This window comes from Polypterus senegalus, chromosome 14, assembly GCF_016835505.1.
Source record: "Polypterus senegalus isolate Bchr_013 chromosome 14, ASM1683550v1, whole genome shotgun sequence".
In the NCBI taxonomy this organism is placed as follows: Eukaryota; Metazoa; Chordata; class Cladistia; order Polypteriformes; family Polypteridae; genus Polypterus; species Polypterus senegalus.
In genome coordinates this window covers 105975135-105988085 of record NC_053167.1, presented here as the reverse complement: position 1 = coordinate 105988085, position 12951 = coordinate 105975135, and the positions used below count along the sequence as shown (strand labels likewise).

Genomic DNA, 12951 nt, shown 5'->3' with positions numbered 1-12951 from the left:
GCAGTGCCAGAAGACAATGGCTACTATTACGCTGATGAGACACCAGTACTGTCTAGACTCATAACCATTCTGAAGGGATCCAATTTAATGCCTTGTACTTCATCTAGGCCAAAGTGTTCTTTTAGTTGTAGAGCTGGATAAAACATATACTAAAAATATGGATTCATATGTTTCATAGTGGTGCTAAAACAAGTCATTACTTTCATTAATTTAATGGTGGATTAAAATTATTTTAAAAAGCAAATTATTAGATGTAATATTGCACAAAAAAATTCTCTGTTACTAATAATAGCACTTGAAGAAGTGTCCAAAGCAGACCATGTACTGAGCCATGGGCCTTTTCCTTTTTATTCCTGGCTTCTATTTAGTCATAGTGCCACAGAAATCTTATAGTTGCTTTTGGCAGCTCCTGTAGGTAACAGGAGGTGGTATTCTCTTCTCGTATTTCCTTCTTTACCTCAAGAATTTTACCCTTTTTAACTTTTAATTCTAAATATGGCAGCAGTGGTTTGCTCATTCCAGATGCACTATAAATTACAGGGCTATATACTGGTATTCATTAGTGTGGTCAAATGTTTTATCATTTTTTGTGATATATTCTAAAGGAGTATCAGGATGTGTATACATTTGAAACATCCAATTAAGAACATTATCTTCATAATCTTTTTTAAATTGTATCTAAGAACCAGCAGTTACATCATTGTAATTGTTAACTTCACTTTAGGCATGATTTAGTTGTCAAGCAGGTAAAATGCAAATACATTCAATGTAAAGCATAGCATATTTAATATTTTGTTCCCCACCGCATTTTAACTATTTCTTGAAGTAATTGTGTTAATGATAATGTAATCTGAGAAAGTAAAAGTTTTTCAAAAAGGTAGTTATTTCTTCTAGATAGGGTACATTATTGTTAAGTTACTTTATTATGACTGTCTCTCTCACTTAATCCTTTCAGGGTGAACTAGGCCCCCCAGGACCTCCTGGTGCTCCTGGTGAAGATGGAGAAAGAGTAAGTTTTAGTTTCTTCTCCCAGTTTTCAGAGAGCAATTTCTGTTTAAATACCTAAACATTTCCATTTATCCATAGGGAGAAGATGGAGAGATTGGACCAAGAGGTCTTGCAGGAGAGAGTGTAAGTAACTTTGCTGTCATACTAAATAATTTATTTTCCACTGATCTGTATGGTTCATTATACTATAATACATACTATGGCATTTCAGAGTTAATAAAATTAATTAAATAACTCGAGCAATGCACAATTTTTCATTATGGAGTGTCTTTTCTATATATCAAACTGATTCTTCAGCTGTGTGTTTTTAAATAAAGCTACACAGAACTTTACATTCATCTAAATTAGCACAGGGCTTCTGTTCTGTTGTTGTCGCATTTTGTGATGGGAATATTTTTATTTTGATGAAAATGTTAAACCATGTTTTAACAATCTATCTATCTATCTATCTATCTATCTATCTATCTATCTATCTATCTATCTATCTATCTATCTATCTATCTATCTATCGACAAATGTAATTTTAATGTAACTTTCATACAGTGTCACTGATTATAATTATGACACAACAAAGCTTGGGTACCTAGGTTCATACATTGGGCTTGCCTGTATGGAGGTTTTCTTTCCTACCATATAATTTTCTGGATATTCCAGTTTCCTCCCACATACCAAACACATGAAAGTTAGGCTCACTGAGAAGTTTAAATTTTCCAAAGATGGATATGCCTTAAGAAACACAGTGTTGATTTTACTTTTAACCTTTTGCTTTATGGGTGGAGTGGTGGCTCTAAGTTTAGGGATCTGCACTGGTAATTGGAAAGTTTCTGGTTCGAATCCCGTAAATGCCAAAAGTGACTCAACTTCGTTGGGCCCTTGAGCAAGGCCCTTAACCTGCAATTGCTCCATCCTGGGTATGACGTTAATCTCCATCCAGCCCTGCCAGTAGGCCCTCCAACCTGCAGGGAAAACTTGGGGTTACACTCGGGTCTCAATCTGGGATCCTGAGTTGGTATGTCATGTGGTAGGTGCACCAATGTGCTGTATCAGCATGTGCTCCTAACCTCTCTCTTTCTCTTGTGCTTTATAGTGTCGGGTAAGGGAATTCAGGAAAATAACCCAATAGAAAAAAGCATTTAAAAAATATGGATGGATGTCTTCCTAAAAGATTAGATTGCATACAACTAATTAAACACCAACAGTCACTTCATCATAATCTAGGATATGTGCTTATGTGTATACTAGTCACTTTTAAATGATACAGGGTAGCATTATGAGAGGGGATGCTGGTCTAACTTTGCTCTCTCCCACAGTACTCATGGGACAGCAGCTGTACTGAAATTCACAGATCTCAACAAGTTAGGAGTTTATTTAGAAACATTCACATAAGCAGGCACACCATATCTAACACTAAATAGTAGACTGATTCCTTCAGCATAGATAGATAGATAGATAGATAGATAGATAGATAGATAGATAGATAGATAGATAGATAGATAGATAGATAGATAGATAGATAGATAGATAGATAGATAGATAGATAGATAGATAGATTCCTACCTTTATGTGGCATTAAAGTCAAGGTTCCAGTCTCAGACTGACTTAAGGGGTGTTAAAAATGCATCATTGTATTAATGATGTTTGGTATATTTTAATAATCATTCGCTGATTTCATTTAGGATAGGCTCCAGCCACCCCCCAAAACCAACCCTGGTCAGGATTAAGTAGGCTACATGATTACATTTATTAACCTTTTATACACCTTATACTAAATCTTCCTGTACTAATTAGTATCTATTTCGTTCATGCTCTTATGATGTAAAGCAGAACCTATACTATAGTTTTCATCATTTATCCCTTTGTATGTCTTTTTAGGGTCCAAGAGGTCTACTTGGTCCAAGAGGCCCCCCTGGTCCACCAGGCCAACCTGTACGTACTTCCTATTTATAAACATGTTAGTATGAATTTTGATTTAAACTTCTAACTTCCAGTAGAGCTTCTAACCTTCCATTTGTCATTATATAGGGTGTTGCTGGAGTGGATGGGCCTGCAGGTCCAAAAGGAAACATGGTATGTATATATTTATACAGTATATATATATATATATATATATATATATATATATATATATATATATATATATATATATATATATATTATTTTTGACAAATTTAAGCCATTGTTACTGAATTAGATTTTATGATCACTCTGTAATCAATGGCTTTGTTAAACTATACAATTAATACTGAAAAAGTATACAAAGAACATGAAAAAAAAAGGATTTTCAGTTACAGTATGAAAATACTTTTCTTTTACTTCAGTATTTATGGATTAAAATTAAAATATTCCAGTGGTTAATAATAGATAGCTCTGAACAGTTTGGTATATCACAACAAAGTTCTACAGTAATCAAATGCAGACATATAAGCTAATCTAATCTAAAAACAACTGTAACAATTTTTATAGAAATTTGTAATAAAAAGATCTGTCATAGTGCAAAAAATGATTATTGCTTTATATTACTGTGTTTTCTTGTGAAACTACAGTGTAAAGATATTGTGTTCTCATCTTTTGCTTCATTAAAAGTTTCCCATATTCTTTGCCTTTAGGGCCCGCAAGGAGAACCAGGACCTCCTGGCCAGCAAGGAATCTCTGGCCCTCAAGTAAGAATTCAATATTTATTTTTGTGATGCACTGTAAAACACTGCAGAATCGGCACCTTCTTAAATTCGTCCTTTATAAAACCGTCAAATATTGTGAATTCTTTCCCACCCCCTACCTCGTTTCTTTTGCTACAGGAGAGCAGAGGTATTCTCTCCTGAATACTGTCTGCTGCTTTTGCAGGAGAAAGTAGCTCAAAGCAGTTCATTCATGTGGCTGGAATTCTAATAAGAAAAGCCACACCTGCCTGGGTGACTGTGTGGGATCAGGTTACCTTCTGCATGCCAGAGGCTTGGCCTTTTGGGGGAGTTGGAAAAAAAGACAGCACCAGACAGAACCGTTTTTGTATTATCGATATATAGCTTGACTGTGAATTTTTAAAAAGAGCCAGGCTTAGTCTGAGCAGTCTTTTCCTCTCCATTTATTTCAGTCGAAACCCCTATAATGCTATATATATACTAAAACTGCACATCTGACTGATTTCTTTTGTTAACAGGGTCTTCCTGGTCCTCAAGGTCCTATTGGCCCACCTGGTGAAAAAGTAAGTACTCCTTATTGGCTTTCATACATCCTGTATCTTTTTCATCTTGTCAATATGTTGCAACTGTAGAACCATTTTCTTGAAGATGTGAGAACTTGATAAATTTCCCAATTGATTATGAAAACTAATGCCACACAGTAAAATATTCATTTCTGGGCACTATTGTTTTCTTCGTCATGTCAAGGTTTCACCTCAATGCTACTGGGATAACAGACTATTTCTCTAAATAATACAGACTATTTCTCTAAATAATACCAGTTTATTATGATTTTTGTCTGCCTTGTACCGAGGGTTGTAAGGATTAGCTCTGTCCCAGTGTAACGTTGAATTGGAGTAAGGTTGAGAATCGTATGCTATTATATAACACATCCATCTATTTCCAGTTGAAACCGTTTAACTCAGTTCATGGTTGCAGATACCAAACACCAGCTCTGGGTGAGACACTAGACCAATGGAGGGCACATTACAACACAAATCCAATGATACAATGTCTTTGTGATAGGAGAGGAATCAATAACTCCATTATGGATAAAATCTGCAAACTCTACGCAAAAAAGTGCCCTGTAATGGGATTTGAATTCTTGATGCTGAATCTATGAAGCAAACAGTGCTAACCACTGTCCTATAGTACTTTACTATTGCAAATAAATGCAGGCACAAAACGAATGAGGCTTGGGATTCCACAGGAATAGGATTTCCAGTTTAATGTACTGTAGGTGTTCAAAGGATGAGGTGGGTCACACTATTTTCAGAAGCAGGAAGGTTTAGTCCTTCCCAAAGGCTGCCCCGCATCTGAACACCAACTTCTGGGTGTCTTATGAATTATATAATGATGGCACCAGAAGGGACAGGGCAGGTACAGGACATGACATGATGTTAGTGGTCTTCAGGGGTTTTCTCTTCCTTCATTCTAAGGACAGAGATGGAACAAATGTTAGCAGCAGTGTCCCACTTAATTCCTTCCCCATATTTTCCTAGCAAAAACCTGTGAAATGCTCCCAAGCCTCTCATGTCTGACACTATATAATATTATACAATACAATACAATACTAACACTGAACTGGCCCAGTGTCAGTGAATGTTGTGTAACCCTGCAGAGGGTTGATGTCCCATTCAAAGTAATTTTAGATTTGTTCCTATTGCTTGTTTAACATGTGCTGCATTAACTCACCTCAGCTCTCTATTTAAAAAGCAGATATTAGATAGATAGATAGATAGATAGATAGATAGATAGATAGATAGATAGATAGATAGATAGATAGATAGATAGATAGATAGATAGATAGATAGATAGATAGATAGATAGATAGATAGATAGATTAAACCATTGTGCAGTATAATTCATTTGCTAGGTATCTGCAAAATATATCAGTAATTATCTGATTGACATGAAGACAAATCAAAGCAAACGTACACATAGTGACAGAGCACGAAAGATTGTCTAGCAGAGAAGTAGATTTGTTCACTTTAAAATAAATTATGCTTTTTTATATTACACAAGAAGACATTGCATTAAACCATTACCAAGAGATATATGTGTTGGAGCACCCCCATTGCAGCCTCTTTATGCAAAGCATTTTAAAGGAATAAAGTGTTTTATGTAGTGTTTGCATTCACTAGAACTGTGTTCTGATCGTCTTTATAAAAAGACATTGTTTCATGTTATATTCCCTCTATGCTTTGAACAGGTGATTTTATTTGTCATCCTTTTCTACTGTTCTAGTTTGCTTATTTCATAGATTTGTTTGAATTTTATATGCTATTTAATGGCAAATTAGACAGTCCCAGCTTGTTAACCCCTTCCTTTGCAGCATAATGCCAAACTAATTTACAATCTGCTTGAAATAAGGACGAGTGTGTGCATATAAATTTTGAAAAGGTAACCTCCTGACTCCATGACATACAATGGATTGATACAAACAATGGTTTTCTAGTCTAAGCTGCTTAACAATGTGAAGAATGTGGCAACAGATGAAAAAGGCATTGTGTAGCAAAGAACATCTCTTGAGTATGTGAATCGGTTGTAGAGTTTGAAGGAGTCGTGATTGGAATTCACTCTAAGCGACCTGGATGACCCTCATTATTTTAAATTAATGGCTCCACTTTTGTAACAGTGAAGGCCTGCAATTCCTAACCTCATGTTACCAGCACATTTTTACCAGTAACACACAGTGTATTCAGTGGCCACAATGTACCACATATTGGCACAGAATGATTTCAGTCTCTTCAACGAACTCAGTGGAATCGGGTCTCATGCTTAATCTCCCTGTGAAAAAGAAATAAAAATAAACAAATTCTTTTTACCAATTTCTGTATTCTAAAAAAACACCTTCAGCCGAACTGAATTGTCAGTATACAAGTGATACAAAGCAGTGGCAACTAACATTAAACCAATACAAGTAAGAGGGCTAATTCCCTAGCCCTGGGCAGCCAACAATAACAATGTAGTAAAAGCATCACAAGAGCCAAACAATCCAGAGGTGGGATATGCATCCCCACAGTTGAAAAAAAAAAAAACAGTAAAATTGCCAGAAAAATGTGTCAACAATGGGTCCCAGTTTTCTTGTTTATAATTACAAAATTTCATACTGAGGACTGCCATTGTGAAATACAGCAATCTGATGCACCATTGAACCATGCAGACAATTCCAGGAATATAAGGTTGAGGAAGAACTTTCCAGAATTTGAGTGACAGTGTTATCAGAGGAATGCTGGGAAGGGGCTAAGGCTAATCTGCAGTGATTGTGTCTAGGGAGACCAGGCTCAGCTGGAAGAAGGAAAGACAGTAGAAAGATCCAGAAGGACTAAAATCATAGTATCACATGAAAGGCTATTTGAAGGAAACAATGACACAGCACGACATTCACAAAACTTATGCAAAATGTAGTTAATGGCTTGAAAGCAGTGAGAATCATTAGTGAAGCAAAACAAAGTGTGAGGGATTAGATACAAATGATGTGCAAGAAAAGGACGCTCATCATGAATAGTTTGGGGATATGCATTAGCATTCTGGCCGATACCTGGAGCATAATCCCAAAAATAAAGTTGTTCGTCAAAATTAATTGATTGATTATTTCAGGTATAAACACAAAGGCAGGATATAGGAAGGAAAAATACAAATACTATTTTAAAATCAGCCCTAATAAACTTCCAGCTAGGATGTGCCTTTGCACTGTACGAAGAAAAACATATTGCATATATACTCTGGCAGTCTTCCCACTGCAAACAATCTCTTCTCTTTTCTCAAAAATGCTGGCATCACCATTAGTTTGCAAATTTGAACCCTTGCCCAACTCACAGTGCCCCTCTAAGCTGAAAGGTTCTGGACAGTAGTCGGCTTTATGCTGTTCTTTAGAATGCTTTTCAGGACAATTCCTAGAACTACTTCCATGGTCAGGTCCTATGATCTCGACCCAGAGCCCCTCAAGGTCTCCCATAACCTTCCAGGTAGTCTGATGCTAATGAAATTGTTTCTTCCCTGACACTTTGTGGAGCACACATCTCTCTAGTGGTCCTCTAACCACCCTCATAGAGAGTTAGACAACCCTCTAATTGCTGCCAAACCACATAATCACAATACGAGTCTTAAATATGGGCCATACTAGATCTATCGCTAGGCCTTGCCAGACTAGTGCCCTATCTCTTCACATATATCTACTATATATACAGTGTCTTGAGAAGATGATGGACTAAAAAAGAAACTTTAATGATATAGCCCACATAACTGACTGGTGTGAGAGTTAAAGTAAAAAGACAGTTCTAGTTTGCCATCTGTATTTATATTAGCTGTGTCTGGCAGTCTTTTTCAGAAACTGTTCTCATAAATTTAATGAAGTATTTACCTTCTTTTAGGGTCCTCAAGGAAGACCTGGCCTCCCTGGCTTGCCCGGCTCAGACGGACCTCCAGTAAGCATGATTTATTTCTTAACACTCAAATTCATTTTCATTTTGCCAGGCCATGCAATGATCTAGTAGGTACAAAGAAAAAATCTGTTCATTTCAGGAAGCTATAACATGGCCAAGATACGTAACACTACAAATTTTACTAAAATAAATATTTATCCAGTCTCAGAAATAAATAGCCAGCAAGAATAAAAAACAGTTTGTGTTCAGATGGCTGTACATGTTTACTCTCCAGCACTGCTGTATAATTAATGATGTTCAAGGGTTAAAGCCAAATGATATGCTGATGCAGACAGCATGGGCACCTTTAACTTTTATTTAGGCTGTTGGAATTGATTGATGGCAGCCTGTTTCTGTTGCTGCTTTGTACGCCGCTTTCCTCAAGGGAAGAGCATTTGCGGAATTCTGATATTGAGTGATTCAGACCATTTTTAGCCTATTCATTTGCGTTCAGCTTATCTAATCTGCTATTATTCAGTCAGAGCCAGTTCAGATTTGTAATGTATTGGATCTGTTGGCAATTGGATTTTAAAATTATTTGGAATATTTTAAGCTTCTACTGTACTTTTAACACTACATGTGATACCTCTAATTGGAGCTATTTCATAATTACTCTTTTTGGTACAGTAATAGATGATCAATGAAAATAAAAATTCCAAGTCTTTCTAATAGGTCCTAGATACATGTTTTTATTCTCCTTTTAACAAAATTGAAATGTGTATATAATAATGAGTACTTAAGATTAGTCATCATGTGCAACTTTAAGAGATTCTTAGAACTTGAGAGAATCAAGCCTACGCCATCTCATCTGAACTAATCAATACCTATTTTCTAATGATTACCTAAGTTCGTTATTTTTAATCAATATGTATTAGCAGTATAAATAGGAAGTATATTATAGTTGACCAAAGCTGGAATGGCAACAGTAGAAATCACAGAAAAGATTTATAGTTCATATATAGGAGTAATTTATATAAAGATTCATACATTTGTGAATTTTTATCCACTTTAATTTTCATTAAGGTTTATACTGTATATTGCTAAAAAGTATCTTGGAGAGAAACCTCTGTAAAGGCTGAGGGCATCACCATGGTGGCATTGTGCAGAAGAAAGTCTTAAAGCATACCCACAGATACTTTCAGGAGCTGTTATAGGGTGGGCCCAATCAGCAATGATGAGCATGATAGAGAGACAGAGATTGAGTGTGTTGGGGGTTTACCTGAAAAGATGTCTTCTTACCAGGATACAAAAGGGCACCTGGCCAAAGCTAGACTCCTTAAGTGGATACCTCTCATGAAACTGCTAGAGAAAAGGCTGTAGCCAAAGTAGAACTCTGACCCTACAAGTGATTACAAGGGTTTCCCAGCACTGGCCACATGTGAGGGGTTTAAATCCTCCTAACAGGTTGGGCTGAAGGCTCACTACCAGGGTGAAGTGACCAGTGTCATAAGAGAGGGGGTGAGGGAGAAAGAGGCAGAAAGAAGGAAGGTGATATAAAGAGGGCTTGGTGGTGCTTGGTGAGTAAGCCATCAACCTCTCCTACTATTATTATATATGTAGGCCCTTATGTATTGTCATAATTATAATTAAACCTACTAATAATAAAGAATTCTCCAATTGTTTGTTGGAAACTATGACTACATATAAATACACCCTTTAAACAAATACTTTTTTTCTTTACATCAACTGATCATTCTACAGGATGGAGTAATTCATGCTGATTAATATACACCCGTTGTTTGATTTAGCACCTTGCCATCGTGAACATCCTCCCGATGTTCTTTTCAATCCAGGTCCATTGTGTAGTTGCTTGCTCAGTGACATTAAATGACTTGTTCGGTACCAAACAGTGAGCCACAGGCAGTGACAGAACTACAACATTTTTGGCTTATATTCCGGTCTACACAGTCCATATATATAGATTTGTAATTGCTGTCATGTCTGCTTGACTTTTTGAAAATAATCTTTTTTTTTTCTTCTTTTTTAGGGTCACCCTGGGAAGGAGGGACCAGCTGGAGAAAAGGGAGCTCAAGTATGTAAAATGTTACTGGAATAAGTAATTGTTTAAATGCTGAAGTCACTCAAATTATAATAGACTTGCAGCATTTCAGCATTATTAACTTTACATGTATTTATTTGTTTGATGACTTTTTCCAAGGCGACATACAACATTCGTGACACAATTAGTTACATTTCTTTTGTTTTGCCATTTGAAGTTCAGGCAGCTGAAGTGACTTACTCATGGTCACATAGCCCCAAGGGTTTAAATTCCGAAGCCTTAATCACTGCACCACACTGCCTATAGCTCAGTATGGACAACTAGATAGACCAAAGGGTAACAAGCTGCCTATCGTTTGTTTAGCTTTCCTTTGGTCTTGAAAGCATAAAACTGTGGATTGGAGCCTTTCCAAATGTCCATGTTTGGGTGGATTCTGCACTTTATGTCAACTTTCATCGTGTGACTGGCAGTGTGCAGGACTGACTGGAAACATCCTCTTGAGTTTCTAATTCTTGCCTAAATTGTAAACCAAAGATACTATAAATGTTTAATGTATAATCCATAAATAGTGCTCCTGGTCAGGGTTATGGACTCTTCACAATCTTGCATGATGCTGATGATTAAAAAGGAAGAAACCCATGGGAAGTGGTTTTCTCAGATGCAAGTTGGCACTGGACACCACCCTTTCATTATTTATATCCTTTTGTGTATTTGTACTGTAAAGAGAGAACTTTCAGAGACGCAAGTGTGTTAGTTTGAAATGATTTTATATTAGACCCGAAGAGGCGAATTTTATTCATTCAGGTAGCTTTCTAAGCACCACATGGGAGTTTCAACTTAACGCTATTGCATTTTCAAGACTTATTTCGAGAGGCCTTCAACAACCCACCTCTGAAGCTACAGTAACCTCGATAGGAAATAATAGTTCAAGGAGCTGGTATAAAACTCATTCGGTCCACTGGCATTTCACTGTAGGGCCTAGTTGGACAGTATCCCTTCCATTAGAGATGTGAAGTTCTGCTGCTAGGCACCTTTGCATCACAATTCTAGAAAAATGGCCCCCAGCCATTCTGCACCCTGATAGCTATTGTATTAAGGGCAATCACTGGTATAACTTACAGTTAGATCTATTTTCAGTCTCTATGCTGCTCCTTTCTGATTTTATTTATTACAATGACTGATATATGCAAGTGAACAAATATGTGTTATGGATTGCTTCAGTAACATGCTATAAACATGTTTTATTCCAAATAACACCATGAGTAGTAATTGGAATAGAAAACTGACTGGCATTTTATTTAATTATGCATTTATTTATTTTTCTAATATATAGGGACCTGCTGGTCCTCAAGGTCCAATTGGCTATCCCGGACCTCGTGGTGTTAAGGTAATATAATACACTTTTTGAAATTACAAAATGCATTTTCTTTGATTTTTCTGACATAGATCACATGGATATGAAAGTGACTCTTCTCTCTTTGTTGTATAGGGTGCAGATGGTGTCCGTGGTCTCAAGGGTGGTAAGGGTGAAAAGGTACGTGTTGGTGAAAATGTGCCTGTGGTCATTTTATACATTGTTCTCCTGAAAAGCTTTAATGTTAATTTTATGTTCTTTGTGAAATGTTTATATGAAACCTCTGTCTGAGCCAATTTTCTTTTACTAGAAACCGACTTTAAGCTTTAATCTGTGTAATAAAACTTTATGACTAATTTGATTGTTTCATGTAAAACTATGCTGAGGTTTAAAATAGAAAACTGTATTTTGTGTCAGTTTGGATCTGCTAACTATCCAGGATAAGTTTGATGTTCTTAGCTAAGGCATGTTTTGGATAAAGGCTGAACATTTGTAAGTCCGATCCATTTTTTAATGATGTTCTTAGTAAGAGACGCTGTAAACAGGCAGGGAAATCCCTTTCTCAGCTATACCGCCTACAAAGTTGGCTGGCAGCAAATCAGGAATGACTGCTTGGCAGACACAGACTCAGGAAAACCCTTGGCTCCAGCAGCAGGGCTTCCCTTTCATGGTTTATATTGATGTGATCTCACACGTTCCTGGAAAGATTTGTTTGGAAATGCAGCCATTAGTGTCCCTTTAAATACTTAATTTTTTCTAAATACAGTGTTAGTGTGTATGTATGTATGTATGTATGTATGACTTATTTATTATATTTATTAGAAGTAGTTCATCCACTTTATAGTGGTTCATAAAAAGAGTTGGTATAAAGTAAAGCTCTGTGTCTGCATGACTGTTATCTGGGTAATACCACATACCCTCACATAATCTCCCACGTTCAACGTATTTGTGTGTTGACTAGGAACTGGCCCTGTGTACATGTGATGGACTGACACATACAAATTAGCATCCTCCTCACAGTACGAGGCTGAGTACTGCCATCTTATGGTCTAAATTATAATGGCTAGCTACTTCTTGCCATTTGCTTACATTGAAAAGGCAACATGGTTCCAGTTCCCTCAGTTTGGGACCATATGCTCTTCCAAGTTAGCAAGGAGGTATCTCAGACTTTATATATGGGGGTGGCACAGTGGTAGCACTGCTGCTTCACAGTAAGGAGACTGGGGTTCACATCATGGGTCCTCCATCTTCTCCCTGTGTCAGCATGGACTTCTTCCGGGTTCAATCCACAGACATGCAGGTTAGGTGGACTGGTGATGCCAAATTGGCCCTTGTGTGTGGTTGGGGTGTGTCTGTATATTTGCCCTGTGATGGACTCTGTCTGGGGTTTGTTCCTGCCTTATACCTAGTTCTAGCTGGTATAGGCTCCAGCTACCCTGTTCAGAATTAAGCAGCTTTGAAGCAGCTTTTTGATATATATATATATAT

General features: G+C 36.9%; 1 protein-coding gene across 3 annotated transcripts in view; it reads left to right on the top strand.

The window, feature by feature from the left end:
• Window positions 1-12951, top strand: part of LOC120515258 (collagen alpha-1(XI) chain-like) — a 286385-nt gene that overhangs the window by 137491 nt on the left and 135943 nt on the right. For all 3 annotated transcript variants that reach the window (XM_039736095.1, XM_039736093.1, XM_039736094.1), the window contains 10 exons: window positions 956-1009; window positions 1087-1131; window positions 2881-2934; window positions 3031-3075; window positions 3615-3668; window positions 4163-4207; window positions 8060-8113; window positions 10098-10142; window positions 11443-11496; window positions 11599-11643. In XM_039736095.1, the coding sequence (XP_039592029.1) occupies window positions 956-1009; window positions 1087-1131; window positions 2881-2934; window positions 3031-3075; window positions 3615-3668; window positions 4163-4207; window positions 8060-8113; window positions 10098-10142; window positions 11443-11496; window positions 11599-11643 (495 nt within the window). The remainder of the gene's footprint in view (window positions 1-955; window positions 1010-1086; window positions 1132-2880; window positions 2935-3030; window positions 3076-3614; window positions 3669-4162; window positions 4208-8059; window positions 8114-10097; window positions 10143-11442; window positions 11497-11598; window positions 11644-12951) is intronic.